This window comes from Eptatretus burgeri, chromosome 13 (genome assembly GCF_056783735.1).
Source record: "Eptatretus burgeri isolate ZD-2024b chromosome 13, Ebu_testis_v1, whole genome shotgun sequence".
Lineage (NCBI taxonomy): Eukaryota > Metazoa > Chordata > Myxini > Myxiniformes > Myxinidae > Eptatretus > Eptatretus burgeri.
In genome coordinates this window covers 63,694,370-63,713,469 of record NC_140973.1, presented here as the reverse complement: position 1 = coordinate 63,713,469, position 19,100 = coordinate 63,694,370, and the positions used below count along the sequence as shown (strand labels likewise).

Here is a 19,100-nt window from a genome sequence, read left to right as displayed (position 1 = left end):
TTACGACACACAGGGATATGGTACACCTATTCTAACCGGGGCATACACCGGGACCAGGACACTGCTACTCATTTCGCCGACCTCGAAAGGATGACAGGCTGAATCAACCTCCTGGTGTAAATTAAGCGGCCAACGGGGCTTGAACTCAGGACCCTCGGATCCCAAGCCACCACCCTAACCACTAAGCCAACACCAGGCTGATGTCATAATTATCTCACCTATGATGCCATATTATCTCACCATCATCTCACCCATGATGTCATAATTATCATCAAAACATTTTACGTGAGTCGTCGGCCCTAATGTATGGTGAAAATTGTGTCACTCGGATAAGCGATTGCAGAGAAAACAGAGAACATTAGCATGGGCGTAGGTACGTACAGATAACACAAGAACATAATGTCTCCAGCGACTCTGCCAGCAGAGGCATAAAAAATTTTTGAAAAAAAAAATTACATATTTTTTGTAAATCACTTGATAATGCTTAAGTCTTTGCAGCTATGTGAAAGGTTATATTAAATGATCCCCAACAGCATTCCTTAGTGGATGTTTGGAAGTGTTTTCGGCCCCCACAAAAAATAAAAATAAATAATAGACCAGTAACACTGGCTACCCCTGCTAGTTCCTGATAAAAAGAAAAAGCTTCCTGCATCAATTCAGCGATACCCTTCATGATCTTCAACATTTATATGAGATCCTCTTAAATCACCTCTTTTCTGATGTAAAAAGCCCAGTAAACATCATCCCCTCCTCCATCAAAATCAAAGTAGGAATGGCAGGCTGACATTGAAAACGTCATAACGTGCCTGCCACAGTCGATCAGTCCATATCTTGACAAATAAATATCAGGAGTGTGCTGATTATAATGACAAATTACGTGCAAGACATCGGACCTCAGCCCTGAGTAACTCTCCTCCGGCGAGGGCCTCCAGCTGCTCATTGGTGACGTCGTCCGTTATCTCAATGCCGGCCATTTTGTGTACCACCTCCTTCAGGATCAAGAGATCACAGCTGTGAAGAGTGCAAGTCGAGGCAGAAAGAAAGACAGAATGACCTATTGCTTCACTGCCAAAAGGACAAAGCACATCCTCACACACACAAGCAAAATGGAGTAAAACACGAGACGTCACTTCTACACATTTGATTTGCCAGTGTGATCACGAGTAAGGTTATTGGTAGCATGTGTCTATCGACAGGACAATTTGGAAATGAAAGCACAGTTTAACATATGAGCCTCCTTTTGACAAGCTCACCTCTTGCTAGCCTTCAGCTGATTGGCCACATACTGGAGAAGCCCAGTCAGCTCGATGGGATACTTCCTGAAGATGGCGCCACAGAAACTTGCCAGGCCTGATGAATAAAATGGCCAACATAGTGAGAACCAAGTGCTTGAACTAAAAAGAAAATCAGCCTTTACCGAGTAATTACTCACTTTAAAATTATTGAAGCATTTCGTGTTGAGAGAATGTCAAACAATGGAGTCTTCATTAATGACATCACAATGAACCTTTAACTTTTAATGCCTCATTTTCATTTCAAATGTTGATTAAGCCGACTGTATTCTTTATGGAATTAAAACCAGGTAAGTCACGGCAAAACCTTACAATACGGCTTTTGCAATGCTGAAGAGAGTCACAGCACCAAAAACATCCTGAGGAGTAACATTTTGTGATCCTGATGTACCATACTCTGCTACAGAGCATTGGTGCTACCCAAGCAGTTTATTGGCAAGTGTTATAATGGGTAGTTCGCCAATGCCTTCACTGAAGTAGTGAGGGCAGGAATTTGGGATTGGCAATGGTGCTGGCTATAGCCCGCCTACGTTTTACAAAGGACACTGTGGGATCTTTAACATTCATCATTTAACTAATGCCGGTAGACGGGACATCCGTTCCATGGACGGCACACACACAATGATGAATCACCAGACCTGTGAAACACCAGAATGACAGTTTGTAGCTGTGTCGGGATTCAAACCCAGGCTAGACAGCTTCGAGGCAAGTGTGCTTACAACTAGGCCATCTTGCCAGCCCCAGTAACGTTTATCTAACACAAAAGTCTTACTCTGGAGCCATAAGGAGATTGTTGTGTCATCATATTTCATTTTCTCCTTCTCTGGGTTGGCCAATGCTTCAATAATGCAGTCTGCAGACCTCGAGTCATGGAAACATCCAACGATCTGACCAAGAGCAGCCCCTTCTCCACACCTCAAGCAAATAAAAAACACCTTTTCATCCAAAACATGACCCCAACCCAAAAAATAAATGAATTGATTATTTATCTCTCAGCATAGAACAAAGCAGAAAGGATACAGGCTAGGATGTCATAAGACAATGATGTGAGGTATTTTAAGGCATCGACGACTGGGTTAATCAGGTTATCAAACTTCTGTATCTGGGAAAGAATCTGGAAAAACAAAACAAAGTCAAAACCACCATGGTGATCAAAAAATATATATAAAATTTGTGCAATGTTCTCAGTGAATTCAACTGGAAGAGGAAACGTACATAGTCAAATAGGATCGTTGGATTGCAGTGACTGAGCTTCCCAATCTGCCGGCCCGACGGCTTCACATTCTCCTTTGTCAGCCGTCTGAAGGGAAACAAAATCCATAAGGGACAGAAAACAGCGGCGAGGTAGGATGAATGACAAACCTAAAAAAAAAGGTCCTCTGAACTCACTTCATGATGTACTTTGATCTGTCTATGGTTTGAACTTTGACCCGGATGAGCTGCGTGTGCATGGCGTACGTTTCGTTTTTCCACTGCCCGTACAATCTGTACCTAAGACGTACAGAAAGACATTTCACTCAACGTGGCTGCGAGTACAACTGAACGTGACTGAGCACATGTCCAAAATGAATGCGGACATAGATGCATGGGCTGTCTTACCGGGATTGGTACGGAAAGGACCGAAAGAAACCCCACAGTTCCTCGGAAAGACAAGCATTACACTCCACAAGGGCAAGGGCTGGCAGAAGCACCTGGTCCGATATGCTGAGAAAGCAGCTAAACATGACCTCCTGTAAAGCGAGTGAGAGAGGCAGATGTACCTGCATCAATATGGACAAAGTTTGGAGTGGGGATGTACATAATGGAGAGACAGACAGTTACAGCCAGTTACAGCCACACACACACAACTAATTGTCACTCTTATTACAGCAGGTTCACAGTCACGTTTAAATTTTTTATCATTCCAATCTAGTTTTTCCAACACTCACACTCTTGCACCCGAAGTGCATCGAGTTCATAAAAGCAGTGATAAAAACTTCTCAAACTACGTTACTTACCGATTTATCACCATTGCTTTTTGAATCGGAATACTGCAAATAGAATCGGGTTTCAGTGAGAGTGACAAAGCAACTTAAAGTTTCTTGTGATATACAATTAAGTTGATCAAAAAACAACAACAAAGGCACAGTCTCACAAAGTGATCTCATGTACTGCAAAAACATCCCGCATGCAGTCCATGCTTACAAGTCTCAGGCTAAGTGTATCAACAAAACTTAAAGGTCAGCAAAATGTGAACAATGGCGTCCACTTGACAATTTCTACACGTAGCACATTTACTGTTCTACACAAAATAACGATCAGCAAATTCAACTCTTGAGAAATATCTCGTGCATTCAAAATTGTTTGGTCTCCACCTGCTGCTATACATTCCATGCATTGTGGTTGACTCTCATCACCCTCAGGGAAATTTTGAGTAAATGCTCGAACACAGCTGATGGGTTTATTTATGCCTTGTGTACACTCGATGGCACGCAATTTCACTTTACCACTGGTGAAAATTTCAACTCATCAAGAAGCCCAAGGGAATTGTGGATGTAACAGCAGCAAAAACGAAATAGGGCAATACCCCTGGACGCTCACCGAGTACAATAATGATACTGAGGAAGAAGTCAGTGTGGGACAAAATCAGCAAAATGTACTGATGAAACCCCTGCCCCCCCCCCTCCACGGAAAGTGAGACCAAACTTTGATACATAATGACTGATGAAGGATGTGGTCAAATTTGATCGAAATTTTATGTTGTTTCTGAGAAGAAAGAAAATACCGATTGAGAAAAGAGTGGAGTGCTATTCTGGTTCATAGTTCCAGACCCATGGGACCAACACATGCCTCATAACTATCCCTATCAGTGCCAGTCGATGCAATTAAATCCCCCAAGACGAGAAGAGTATCCATAGACTTGAGCGTGGCATAGAATGCGTCCTTCACGGTGAGATCACTCGCCTCAGTCGGAGCATATACAGAGACCAGGGGAAAGGACACCCAAGGAGTGATGAATCCTTCATCTCATAACTTGCTCGTTGACCGGTGTCACCTCAATTACCATTGGAGTCAGCTTATTGGACACAGCTACAGAAACTCCTTGGGCATGGTTACCATCAGAGCGACCAGATCAATAGTAGGTGTAACAATCCGCCATGATCTCGCCACCATCCGGTCTCTGAACTTCAAAGAGATTGCTGCAATACCGATGTTCAAATGCTTGAGCTCAAATGATAACAGAGACAGGTGATCATCCTCTCTTAGCGATAGGATATTCCAGGCACCCACCCAAAGGGACCGCCTCAGGTTAACTCAAGGAGACCGCTGTTTGGTAGACGACATCTCAGCACCATCCTGACACACACCACCGCAATCTGACCCTGGATGTTTACCCCGTGCTTTTCCTCCTATCAAGGAATGGGGGTCCCGAAGGCGTTGCCCCATTCTATCATTCGGTGAGCTGCCGGAGGACGTCGGCAGACAGTTGTGCAGTAGATATGGATGGCCGTTGGCTCATAAGGAGCTCCTCTGCCCTTTGACAGGTTTTGTTTTTAATCCTGCTGGGTGTCCATATCCATACACCCTCCTCAGAAGGAAACCATGTGGGGGCAGACGGTTTAGTCGCCGACAACTCGACCAAAAAACAGGTTAGTACAGGTTTACATGGTACCTGCAGCAAGTCACAGATCTAATCTGGAATGACCTGACAATAAAATTTGGAAAAGTTAAACATTAGAAAAGTACAACGTTGTACAATGACTTTATAGACACCCTGTGCATTGTTGGAGGACATGTCATAGGGAGTAAGACAATTCCTGTTTGGCTTGTTAAAACCACTCTTGCTTAGTAGTAAAAGTTTACGTTAAATTAAAGACAAAAAAAAAAACCCCAAAAAACTTTGTACAACACTCAATGACATGAAACAACTTTAGAAATAACCTGAGGGTTTACCGTTTTCATAAACGACATTCCAAGGCGAACTATCTTGGAGAAGAGAATGCAGTCGTGATAAAGGTGAGGGCCCAAGTAAGTGAGCATAGGGAAGACATCACGTCGAAGGTCGTCAAACACCTCAACTTGTCGGGGAGCTCCTTGATATGGCAATGCCACATAGGGTGTTCCCTTGGCTGCCTTGAGCAGTCCAGCACTGGATAAACAGCAAACACAATCAAAATAACGACAAATTCCTGCACTGTAGGACCCCAAGAAGGAAGCCCGACATAACAATACACACGCACACACACCTTTCATGTCAGATTGAACTGACACTTCAACTGAGTTGGTATAACCCTTCTGATGATTCGATTGGCTGTTTTCTGAATCAACACGTGGGCTTTACGTGAGGGTATGATTTCCAATACAACATGACAAGCTCCCTCTGTTTAAAAATATTGTAATTTAAAACAAGGCCATCTTAGAGGAAGCATTCTCACCTTTGAGCTGTCTAATTGAAGTTTGATTCTGGCCAGATTTTCACCATACACCCTCATGCTTCACAAACAGGGCATTGCATCAATTGGTATGCAGCAGTGCCGTATATAAAGAGAGTCTGGCCAACTATTGTCTCGATCATGCTGCACTCTGATTGGTCAATACCCAGTCACGTGCGTTGCTGGCGCCATGTTGCAGCCAAACTCAACGCGAGTGAATCTTGGAGCGAAATTAGAATTATTTTCGCTGTCTTTTCACGTTTTCTCGTCAGATTTTGACTTTTTGATGACACAATGGTGTGTTGTGCGTCCTGGGCAAGGCGTGAAAATGCACCGCTTCCCCAGGGACCCGGAAAGACGTCGCCGTTGGGCCGTAAATGTGAAAAGGGAGAACTGGACTCCACACGACAATGCCAACCTTTGTGCGGTAAGTAGCGGCGGTTTGCAGTTCCCATCCGACGTCGGATCGGAGTATCTAGGTTAAAGTCAGATTGAATGAATGCCTGTCGGATCGGATCAGATCGGAGCGCTGAAACAGCTCGGAATCCGAAAGAATGAGACGTAATCCGATGCCGAAATTTCACTAATGCGTAAGTAGTCAATACCAGATTTGCAATATATCCGATCCGATACACACCACTAGCCATAAGTAACTTTCTTACATGGGTTTTGCCCATATTAGGTTAGGAAATGGTGTTTACAGTTTTCCCGTAAAATTCAATCCCTTCAACTGACGACGGTCGTCAAGTGGAACAAAATGCACTGACAACGTCGCTGGATAACTGCAGCTGCTCACTGTTTTTCATATCTAATCTTTATCTGATGTATATTTCCCCGGGATTCCCGGCGTACGTTTCTCTGGAAATCGTTCCCACATTTTGACCGGGAATCTCAGGAATTTCCCGTCCCGGGGTTCTCGACTGAAAATCGTATTTGGAAACTTTCATTGACTTCGAACTGAGTGTCAACATGTAATTCAATTTTCCGTTTTTTTTAGAAGAATTTTTGATGACGGTCAGTATGAAAACAGGAGGGTTGATGGTTCAAGACCACTCAAGCACAATGCCATCCCGACTGTCTTCCCGCATATTGTGCCTGTCACGAAAAAGGATGCCGAGGAAATGACCCCATGACGAGACGACACCACAGAAGGAGCCTGTCCCAGATCACACATACGCAAAAACAAGACATGCCTGTGAATGACGATGACAACCAAGATGTCCAACTCGTTGACCTTGCCTCCGATGCCCCTGTAATGCCGGCTGAAAACGACCAGGGTCCTGACTACGACGCCAAGATCGCAGCAATGGAGGCGAAAGTGGTCTCTCTCAAGTGGCGGTTACATGAGGCACAGTGGAACAAACGCAAACAAGCCAGGGAGCTCGTCACTCTAAAGGCGAATGTCCAGAAAGTTTTCAACCTCGATCAGATCAACAAGCTGTCTCGTCTCAGCACAAGGGGTACTCAGTGGTCAGCAGAAACCTACAAGAAGCCTCTGCAACTCTGCTTTGCATGTGGCAGTACCGACTACGAAGTCCTGTTGTCGCAACACCAGCCGCTGCCATCGCTTCATTCATTACGACGGAAGATGGAGGTTATTGCGATGGAACCTGGTATTCTTTATAAAGTGTTCGACTTCCTCCAGCTGAAGGTTGCTACCATGAAGGAACCGGAGCGTGAGTGCTGCCTAATGCTGGACAAAATGACAATTGAAGTGGGATTGCAGTTTGACAGATCATCCAGTAGTTTGCGTGGAAATGTAACTTTGCCAGGACATGTTGGCGCTGCAACGCATGCCCATTCATGCTGGCTGGCATCACCTCCAGATGGAAGCAAACAATTTCCTATCATTTTACGGGCAATTCGGTAAACGGAGCCAACTTCCAGCCACTTGTGACTGAAATCGTACAGCGGGCTCATGTCATTGGGCTCCACGTCAACGCAGTCACATGTGACATGGGTATTGCCAATCGAGCAATGTTCAAGAACTTTGGACTGGTTAGTTTGAAGCCTGCAGTGACAGTCAATCGAATTCCCCACTCATGCGCTGACGGCAGGTTCCTACACTTCATGTACAACGTACCGCACCTGATCAAGAATGTCAAGGCGGGTCTGGTGAATGGGAACGAATTCAAGCTCGGTGCTGATATCGTCTGCAGGCATGATCTGCCTTCAAATGTCGTCAGCCTGGGGGCAATCAAGGAACTGGTGACATGTCAGGTCAGTGACGATCTGAAACTGATGCCCAATCTCGGCATGGAAATTGTGTCGAACACCGCCCATTTCGATAAAATGAAAGTGGGAAAGGCATTGAATTTTTTTAGTAAGTCGGTCAGTGCTGGGCTGCACTACCTGGTGAAAAATGAAGGTTTTGACAACGCATTGCTTATGACTGCCAGGTTTTTGGACTTTATGAACACCTGGTTCGACCTGATGTCCAGCCGTCACCCCACCACCGCGCTCAGTAAAGCGAATACGTGTGCTTACGAGAAGGCGATCCGGCACCTTGAAGAGACGCTGGTGGTATTCCGAGGGATAGAATGTGGCAAATCATGTAAGCCGTGGAAATCCGGTGTCATATTATCGACCTCGTCTGTCCTCGACATTCAGAGAGAACTGCTGGCCAGGGGACACCACTTTGTGCTCACATCCAGACTCACGCAGGATTGCCTCGATAACCTGTTTGGGTGCGTCCGATTCAAGAATCCTGTCCCAAACGCGCTGGAATTCTGACAGGCTCTGAAGTTCATAATGGTGGCGCAATTTCTGAAGTGTCCCGCGGCCGGTAATTATCTCGAGGATGACTGGTCATTTTAGTGGATTTCCTCGACACTCCGAAAGATAAACCGGCGACACCAGATGAATGTGACGAGGACACATTCAGCTGTTTGATTGGAGAGCTGCCTCCTGATCCTCTCCGCAAAGCCCAAGAGAGCAGCTTGTATTACCTGGCTGGCTACTGTATCTCCTCCATCTCCAAATCCTGGACACATTGCACCACTTGCCTGGAAGCCGCGGAGGACCGCCGAATGTCTCTTTCGCAGTGCAGTCGTGAGGCAATAACAAGACTGAAGGAGTACAAAGAAGGCGCTTTGACTCATTGCAGTGACGAGGCTTTCAAGCTGTTCAGAGAAGGAGAGAAGCAGTTCAGGATGGTGCAGGACCAGTTGAATGGGCATAACATGGTTGAAAAACTTGTCTGTCGTCTGTCAGTTTTCTCAGTTGATATTCCCGACTGCCACGATATGAAAACAAAGCCACTGATGAAGTTTTTCACTGTGCGTCTGTACATCTATTCCAAAGTGCAAAATTCGATCAGTGTCAGCCAGGCAAAAGTTGGTACTGCCAGTCAACTCGGAGCAAGAGCGTGACAACGAGAGCGTGTGAAAAAAATTAAGTAGAACTGAGCTTGGTGTCAGTTGTTCGTATTAACCCCTTCAGGACAGGAGGCGGCCATAACCGCCTGACGGTTATAGCCGCCTCCCGTCCTAAAGGGGTTAAGTCATATGGAGAAGAACCGAAGATGGTTTTGACTTTTAATCCCTTCTGGACGGGTGACGGCTATAACCACTATTGCAATAGTGATTATAGCCGTCTACCGTCCTGGCCATCTATAGCCATCCACCGTACTTTTTCGTTTTGGCGTTTTATGAATCTTTTACTTTGTAATTCTGGGTCATGTTTGTTTTAATTCATCCTGAGGAGCTCTCCGAACCATGGTTGGCTTTGCTGAACTGGTCAATTTTGCACTAGATTTCTAGCCTCTGTGGTTCGTGCGATATACAGGTTTCCATAGATTCAGGCAAGAAATCTTGTACAGTCAAGAAATAGATTAGTCCGTCCTCAGTATGCGACTTGCGGTATTATGCCACCTCAGTTATTTTTGGGTGGGTTTATCAACATCCAGAATACACCATCTTGTAGAGCGACTTATTTTCAAGCAAAGCTCAAAATTTGAAGTCGAAACTCCCATTACTTTTTGTGACAGAAGGAAAATGCCCGTTCATATCACGCCGCGCGTATGCTCCCGCATAGCCAGGATCATGCTGGCTGGGATGCAATATGGCACCTGCCTAGCCAGTTGGCCAGACTCTCTTTATATACGGCACTGGTATGCAGTCCCGAGAGTTGGGCTATCTGCAAGCATTGCTTGAGGATGTTAAAGATCCTACAGAACCATTCGTTTAGAGTCGGCCATTGTGTGCTACCCAAATCAAGCTCTAATTTCCTGCCCTAATCTATGGGGACACAGGAACCAGCAGTATACCCACCTCTAATAAATGATGCAACCAACATAGAAATTCGTAAGTAAATCCGAGTCAAAGATACATTCACCAGAGAGATTTTTAAAACACCATAACAATAGTACGTACGCACGCACGCACGCACGCACGCACGCACGCACGCACGCACACACGCACACACGCACACACACACACACACACACACACACACACACACACACACACACACACACACACACACACACACACACACACACACACACACACACACACACACACACACACACACACACACACACACACACACACACACACACACACACACACACACACACACACACACACACACACACACACACACACACGCACACACGCACACACACACACCGGCGGTGTAGTGGCTCAATGGTAATATGAATGAGGTTGCACAGTGCAGCCGCAATGGCCTTCTGTGAGGTAGTGTAGAAAGGAGGCAGCCGGTCCATTATAGCTCTCGCATGGCTCCAATCCCCCACATGAAGCAAAGCTTCCAGTAGTCCGAGCTTTTGAAGGCCTGAGAACTACATATATACACAAGAAAGCATGGTGATAAATCATCAACAACGAGCAGGACCACAGATAATTAAAAACAAAACTTTTCTTGAAAATATATAAAAAAAAGAGATAGAGAGTTCATCGAATACCTTACCCTGTGCAGTTTTGAGAAAAAGGACACAGGAAGGGTCTTTTAAACTCTTGCTTTGCATTTCCGAGTATGATCTATATTTCCTACGAGACGCAATTTTGTCTGAATATCGATAATGCCCAACGCTGAGAGCGCAAGTGACAGAATTGATTGGTCGAGATGGCATAAATAGCATAATATTTTGTCCAAGTACTGCTAAACTGGAGGTTTTTGAAAGTGCCAATAAGGCGATTTGTGTTCTTTTGTGTTAGAGTATGGTATATAATTCAATTGAAAAGAAATAAAGGTTTTAAAGGATATAGAAAAAAAACTGAGCAGAACTTTACTGCCGCTGATGCACAGCGTCTTTTACACCACCTTATGTAACACGTTACATTAGTTACCCTTGCCTGGTGTTTGTGTCCTTCATGATGTCCTTAAAAACAGTACGTTTCCTGTTTGGAATGAATTTCTATTTTGTTTGACTGCCGACGAACAATTACCTCACTCCTCTGTGAGCTCGGGATGAGATTCCGTACAATTTGATCAATTCAGAGCCAAAGTACGACTAAACTGCAGATTTATGTTCTACATTGTTCAAAATATAACAATAAATTGAAATCAAGTTGTTACTCAATCACACACCAACATCTGAAGATGAAGAGAAGATAAACCCATTACTTAACCCAGCTTTTTGCTTCACGTGTGGGATAATAAAACTACTCAGGTCACTCAAAGGCCTGATCAGGAAATGTGAAAATTATTCTGGTCCTCAAGAGCACTCATTAGCTAAAATTGAAACAGAGTAATACAATTCACTAAACTCAATTAATGTTCCACAAACCTTTCATTATTTATCACATGCACAGGGTGTGTGATCTTTGGCTAACCCATTCCGCACATGTGGGATAATGGCCTCAGATTACAGAACCGTGACTGGACCAATTCAAATCTGGTGAGAAATAAAATTCTGGACTTTTTCAAATAGTCACCTGATGTTTTACTCAATCAGCATGATGGCAGGAAGAGGCGATAAGGAATAGAGAGGCAGGAAGGCAGGATAAGGAATTAACAAGAAAGTTGATAACAAAAATGACAATAAACATCTGGCATCACTTTAATAAACTAGAGGGGCACTCGAAAGAGCACATACCTCCAATGCCTGATCCAGAAGAACATATCGGGCCCAATAAATTATTGAACTCGAGGGGGAGCACTCGGTAAAGTGCAAAACCTCCGCCGACAATACTGCTCGGTCATTCAAGTGAACCTGATATCCTATTCATTCAATTTGACGTCAACAGTGCTCACAGAGTAATAGTTTTCAACTTTCCCTTTTACTTTTACAAACTCAATTCATTCGTCATAACGAGATTCCTCGAGACAGAAATTGATTTTACGTGGGTATATCCACCTGAAGTTCCAAAATCAGCCGCAATTATAATTTTGGCATGTTTTTTTGTTGGAAATCACTTATAACATGGAGAAATGCAAAAAAAAAAAGCGAAATTTTGTTGAAAAAAAAGTTGCAAAATTTTTTTTTTCTCTAACAATTTTTTTTTGGTTGGGGGGGGGGGTGGAAATCACTTAAAACATGCAGAAATGCAAAAAAAAAAAAATTCAAATATTTTTTCAAAATGGCCGCTATAGCGGCCATATTAGATTTTGGACCAAGTCTAAAATCTAATGGCATGATCCTTGGACCATACCTAATCCCCCCACCAAGTTTAGTCGAAATCCGTCAAGGAGTTTTTCCGTAATACTGTTCACAAACAAACAAACAAACAAACAAACAGAAAGGGGTGAAAACAGTAACCTCCGATCTTCGATGGCGGAGGTTAAATATCATGCTATATATCGTTTTTGGCCCCACTCTCAATGGTGAAGAATCACTTTAAATATTAAAAATATACCATCAGAGATGGGGAATCCCCCGCCATTGAATGAAAAAGGTCATACATATTCCAGATAATGAGGGAGGTGAATTGGAAACAAGACACCATTTGGTCATCATCTCGAAAAAGTTCCCCAGGGGTGAGGAACGTAGTAACCAAAAATAATTGAAATCAGATAAGCGGTTTTCCATTTATTACAAAAAACGTTTTTTTCAAGATGGCCGTCCCAGTCGGCCATCTTGGATCCGGCCACGCCCAAAATCAATAGGGTTCTTCCTTTTCAGGTGGTACATGTGTGACCCAAATTTCAAATCGATATGGCGAAAAAGCATTTTTTTCAAGATGGCTGCACCAGTCGGCCATCTTGGATCCGGCCACGCCCAAAATCAATAGGGTTCTTCCTTTTCAGGTGGTAGATGTGTGACCCAAATTTCAAATCGATATGGCGAACAGTTTATGAGTTATCGCACTCACAGCTATAAATGTTGACGCCCAGCCAGCCAGCCGGATGGACGGAACACCCCAGTCGGCCATCTTGGATCCGGCCACGCCCAAAATCAACAGGGTTCTTCCTTTTCAGGTGGTTCATGTGTGACCCAAATTTCAAATCGATATGGCAAACAGTTTATGAGTTATCGCACTCACAGCTATAAATGTTGACTCCAAGCCAGCCAACCAGACGGACAACCCGGGTGATAACAATATCCCCCTTCCGCCATGCGGCGGGGGATAAAAATAATTCAAAAAAATAAAAAATTAAAAAAACATAACCTCTCCCACCTTCAGAGGTGGAGGGAATGAACAAATGAAAAAGTCATTACATTTAATAGAGGATACAAATGTGAAAGGAACTCGAAGAAGACAAATACAGGACACCAACGTAAAAAACAGAACACGACAATTGCCACAAGCCGAACAACATGGGGTGGGTAGGGATAGTTGAGGTTTACAAATGAATAAGGCAGAGCAGAATAAAACAAGAGTGAGAATTGCTTTTCAATATATGTCCCCGACCGGTGATATTTTCCAAGTCTAAAAAAGGCATAACTCTGTGAAAAAAATTGATGAAACGCCCTGAAACTCGAACTTTTTCTATAACTTAACATAATAAAGTCGTGTACCACGTTTCAGGTGAATATGTTCCAGGGTATGGTGAAAAAGTCCGAAAAGCCACAGGTGGTACGGACGGACAGAAAGCAAACCTATAGTGCCCTCTGGTGAAACAGGGAGGAGTCTAATAACAAGAGGTAAGGGAGGGTGGTGGGTGGGATAGTGGAGTTTAAACCACACTGTTTTTCGATGAAGAGTCGGATAATTATTGCAGGCACCTTCAAGTTTGAGAATCAGAACATGACTTGGCTGTCCAGAAGTACAGTACAACTAGGCCTAGCTCTCTATATCGTGTGATAGACGAACAATGCAACCGGACATAGAACAATGCAGATGGGCATTACTCTCACTCTTGGTGGGGTTATTGCTTTATCAAAGACACAATGCCCTAAAATTGATGTCAGTGTTGAACAGGCAGGCATCCATTGGTTCAGGGCAATATGCAGTGACAAACAGTTGGAACAGCGTTTAAATGTCCAAACAAAGCAGATCGATAAAAGCAGAAAGTTGATCGTGTGTGTGTGTGTGTGTGTGTGTGTGTGTGTGTGTGTGTGTGTGTGTGTGTGTGTGTGTGTGTGTGTGTGTGTGTGTGTGTGTGTGTGTGTGTGTGTGTGTGTGTGTGTGTGTGTGTTAGCTAAATTATGAGCCTTACATCTTGTATTAAAAACAAAAAACAAACAAACATGTTTGCTAATGTCAAGGCCTGCATAACACAGACTACTGTACACTGTACCTCCACCTATGGTGGGTGACAAACTGATTGTGACACTGTAATCATGGTTGTACAATATATTGTGCAAATTAAAATGTTACCAAAGTACTTAAGATTGCAAAAGGTATTGTTGATGATTGATTGTTATTAATAATTAATTAGTAATGTACATAAAAAAAAAAAACAATCAAAAAAATTGCTCAAAACATTTAGTTGTGCCAATTTTCACAAATGAAACTAGAAGGGCGCTCAGTAGAGCGCCTCCGCTCTCATGTCTCTGTTCCCTCCACCACGTAATGCTTGATCCACAAGAACATATAGGGCCCAATACATTTTTGAAATATGCTATACAGGACTATATCGTTTTTGGCCCGATCTCTCAATGGTGAAGAATCACTTTAAAGATTAAATAATTCTCGTATCCATTGAATCATTTCGTCCTTGCGACACACCAAACCTGTCCACCAAGTTTTGTCCGAATCCGTCCACAACTTTTTGAGATATCGTGCTATCTATCGTTTTTGAGCCCAATCTCTCAACGGTGAAGAATCACTTAAAAAATTCTCATATCCGGAACCGGATTTGGATCTTCACCAAAATCGAAGCAATTCTTCCTCGTTACATATTCAACCTGCCCCCCCAAGTTTTGTCCGAATCCATCCAAAACTTTGAGATATTTTGTTCAGAGACAGACAGACAGGGGTAAAAACATAACCTCCAACCACTTTCGGTGGCGGAGGTAGCAATTAACACATTTATAAGTTAAAATGATTTTTGGGTTATATATCATAAGGATGAAAGTATATTGAATACTGAACACGTCCACCCATGTAGGAGACGGATTTTTGCAATTGTGTGCATGTGTGTACGTGCGTGTCAAGGGCATAACCTTTTTTTAATATTTTTAAAAACCATTTTAGCTTTTATCATCAAAGTTTCAACAAATCCTCATTATGAGAATACCGAGAAAACACCAATTAATAATTGGGTCAAAATGTCAAAGGGCAAAATTACAGAGAGTAGAAATAGGCCTTATTAGCCCAGCCACCGCTGCACTGCGAGAGGGTAAGATTTTTTTTTATCTAATCGTCTATGTGCTTCTTTATTTATTAATAGTACCATTTGAGTTTCAGTGTGTCTGTCCAGACCATAATTTTTTTCCATTTCAACTTTTATAAACAAACTTTCAACAAACCTTTAGCATAAAAAGATGGAGAATAGTGGGGCAACTTAGCATAACAATTGTGCATTTTGTGAGGAAAGCACCAAATTTGGCACACTAGTAGCCTAACATATGAACAGATTTGGATATTGGGCCATCTCAAATTCAGCCGCTGATGGCTGTGGCAGCCATTTTCAAAAATGGCCGCTAGCGGTTACTATAGTTTCACTCTAACATTGGTTTGAACATTTATTAAAAGCTGAATTAATAAAAACATAACCTGTAGCCACCTCAAGTTTAAAGAAAGCCACCATTTTGCAAGATGTCTGCTAATTATTTGTTGTACCGGATGACTATCTCACTCATAGAAATTGGTTGTTGAGAATGGTGGCAAACGAATCAAGGGCTGCGTCTGATTGATATTAATACCAACATCGCTTATGTAAAGTCAGTGGTTGTTGAGCATGGTGGCAACCGAATCGCGGGCTGCGTCTCATTCATATGAATACCGACATCTCACTCATAGAAATTGATCGAGAGATGTCTGATTTAAATGTTCTGAATGAGCGACACAGTCTGCTGTTAATATTCACTCAATTTTGTGAGCACTCTCCCTCACACACACACAAAGCTGTGCATTCAAGTGCGGCCTTTTTGCACTTGCAACGCTTCAGACAGCTCTTCTTGCACTTGCACGATACTAGCTCATAGCAGGTGTGGGCTGCTTTGGGTAGCATCGTCCAGTGTGGCTCATACACCCCCTCGTCATTCTTGACCCAGCCCCAGCTGGATGGAGGAGGCAGCTCTGGCGTTGGGAGCAGTGTTTGACCCCACACATGGCCTCCTTGGTAGGCCGCCCTCTTCACATGCTCCTCCAGAGCTGCCTTGATTCGCGGGATCAGCTGCACGTTGTTCTTCTTCGCGAAGAGTTTCTTCCGGGCCTTGTCAATGTCGTTGCACGTGCTGGTTCTGTCATAGAGCAATATGACGAACCTCTCGATGGTGTGCATGACATCGTCTGGTATGCGACTTGGTGCAGAGGATAGCTTCAGCAGTGCGTCTGTAAGTTCTGGCAGAACGGTCCAGATTGTCCAAGCAGTCTTCTTACTATGTCCAGCAAAGCTAGATACAGTGTCACACCCAGTCAGAGCGTGAAACATTGGGAGTGCCTGTGCCTTCTCTGGTCCTCGGCCAGCTGCTATTTTGTGGGCTGCCAGGTACTGAAAACTCTTCCCAGTGCCAAATGCTAGCCACAGTTCATCTTCTGGTTGCAGTCCCTGGGCCACTGGCATAGCCAACACCACAACATCGGTGTCAACTGTCTTGATCAGAATCTTGTGGTGACCATGGTTGGCTGCATGGGATGCATGCAACAACATTAGACTGTCAGCTTATTCGTGGCTGCATGGAGCAAGGCCAGGTCTAGCAGCGGTGGCTTGCTCAGGACTGCCTCTCCATCAGTGATAACCAGCTGCTTGTCATCCTGGTCAAAGCACCTGAAGATAGCTTCTGATAGGAATTTGAACAGCTCGGTCTTGTTGGTGTCCACTCGGAGGAAGTTCTGCCAGTTTCCAGGTATAACTGCTGCTCCGACCACGCGTCTAGGCACTCCTTTTCCTCGCTTTGATCTTGCACTGCCTTTCAGTGAATCAGCAACGTAGCGGTCCCAGACCAAGTCCAGGCGTGACACAGTCTGAAGCTTTGTTGACAGGTACGGTATGAAGACATCCTGGGCATAGTCATCAAAGTTCTTGGCTACCGCAGGCTTCAGCATCTGGACAATGACTGCCCCATCAAGAACTTGGCTGGTGGTATCAGGAGGCTCTGGGCATTGGAGAACTCTTCAAAGCATTTGAGGAGATCACTCTTCGTACCTAGATGGAGACTTTCTCCATCGGAGAGAGCTGGAGGACACACTTGATTCTCATGATGAAAGAACTCTTCAAGGTTTTAGTCCACTTTAACTTTTTTTTCTCAACCAAATCAAATTGTTACTTTCTTTGACCATTATTGGACCTTTATTCGTAAATAAACTTTCACTATCAATCTGCATTCCTCTCCAGTAAAGCAGATATGTGTCATAACAGTAACCACTGGTGGCCATTTTGAAAAATGGCTGCCACAGCCATCAGCGGCTGAATTTGAGATGGCCCAATATCCAAATCTGTTCATAATATGATAGGCTACTAGTGTGCCAAATTTGATGCTTTCCTCACAAAATGCACAATTGTTATGCTATATTTAGCTAAGTTTATATAGCATACTTTAGCTAAGTTTATATAGCATACTATAAGTTTATATAGCATACTAAGTGCTATATTTAACTAAGTTATGCTATATTTAGCTAACTAAACACGAATTAATAAAATTGACTTTTTTTTGGCTGTTGTTTTCATCAAGTTTAGTTTGAGTTCAAATCGTTGGTGGACGAGCTTTGCATTTTGAGATGCTTTCTAGTTCACTCTTGCATTTCTAACCGTGAAGCAATAAAAAAAAAAAGAAGTGAAAACTCATTTCGATAAATGTACCTTATCTTTCGGCACTTCCTCTCTTTCTTTTTCTCTCTCTTTCTCCTTGTCATCGGACTTTTCAGAAGACAGGAGTACCAAGTTGATCTTCTTGAGCATCTGCCGTGCCTCTGACACCTCATGCTTATGCTGTTCAATCATCTCGGAGTCCGCAGGCATTAGCTGCGCACAAATCACAGCTCGTCAGGGTGTAAACCAAGACTGGAAGAGCAAATGGAGCAGAATCATTCTCTGGAAAGGATAGATGACTCACGTGCACGTATAGATCTTCAAGGTCTATCAACTGGTGTTGTAACAGCAGGGCCGTCACTCTGTACAAAGAAGAAGGGGTTTCCCCTCCGGGCTCCTGGCAAAGGGGTAAGCAGGAATGATAATAAACAAGTGGTTTACCAAGGAGGAAGATTAAAATGAAAGATATCCAGATCATTTAAACACAGCGTGTTGAGTCCTAGAAATTTCTGCGTAGAAATATCTTGAAATTTCCGAACAAATTTCATGCAATCAGAGTAAAAGATTTTAGGTGGAAAAGTTGGTACGGTGAGGATGGCCGGCCTACAGATGAGTGAATTGGACAGGTAGTCAAGAGGCTGTAAGGTTAAATCTGGCTTAAGGTATGAAGGATTTGGATTTGAAGCTTCTGAAAAGAGAGCTAGTCACAAGAGAATTACAATGTTGCTATCCAATTGCAAGTAAAAACCCCAGCTGGCTCACTAACGACCTTCAGGGAGGAGGTAATCTGCTTGCTACACTTGGTACAGTGAACACGTGAATGGTACCCCACATTTTGTCACCACCTTTTAATGTCCCTAGGGCAACTTGGGTTCCGCACCGAAATTGCACCTATGAAAAGGCAGCACCATTCAAAACAGCCTAAACCAAATACTGAAATTATTTAGTTGAGAGTAATAAAATTTGCAGTTTGCAAGTCATCCAACGAGCTCGTTTGTCATGCGGATGATAAAATGGCTCAAGAATCAGTTTCAACTGGCTTCGTGTCTTTATTTTTCTTTACAAAAAAATTCCCAAAATTCACCAAATAAATGCAAATTAAATTGGTTTCAAAATTTCAAAAACAATTATT

General features: G+C 43.4%; 1 protein-coding gene across 5 annotated transcripts in view; it reads right to left on the bottom strand.

The window, feature by feature from the left end:
• THOC2 (THO complex subunit 2) overlaps positions 1–19,100 on the bottom strand; it is a 65,502-nt gene that overhangs the window by 37,507 nt on the left and 8,895 nt on the right. For 4 of the 5 annotated variants that reach the window (XM_085852771.1, XM_085852774.1, XM_085852772.1 and 1 more), the window contains exons 9-20: positions 18,273–18,365; positions 18,020–18,181; positions 10,336–10,508; positions 5,226–5,421; positions 3,290–3,322; positions 2,892–3,052; positions 2,682–2,783; positions 2,508–2,592; positions 2,313–2,406; positions 2,065–2,145; positions 1,254–1,350; positions 894–1,011 (exon numbers count right to left, since the gene is read on the bottom strand). In XM_085852771.1, the coding sequence (XP_085708897.1) occupies positions 894–1,011; positions 1,254–1,350; positions 2,065–2,145; positions 2,313–2,406; positions 2,508–2,592; positions 2,682–2,783; positions 2,892–3,052; positions 3,290–3,322; positions 5,226–5,421; positions 10,336–10,508; positions 18,020–18,181; positions 18,273–18,365 (1,395 nt within the window). The remainder of the gene's footprint in view (positions 1–893; positions 1,012–1,253; positions 1,351–2,064; positions 2,146–2,312; positions 2,407–2,507; positions 2,593–2,681; positions 2,784–2,891; positions 3,053–3,289; positions 3,323–5,225; positions 5,422–10,335; positions 10,509–18,019; positions 18,182–18,272; positions 18,366–19,100) is intronic. The other variant, XM_085852773.1, reaches the window with a different exon arrangement.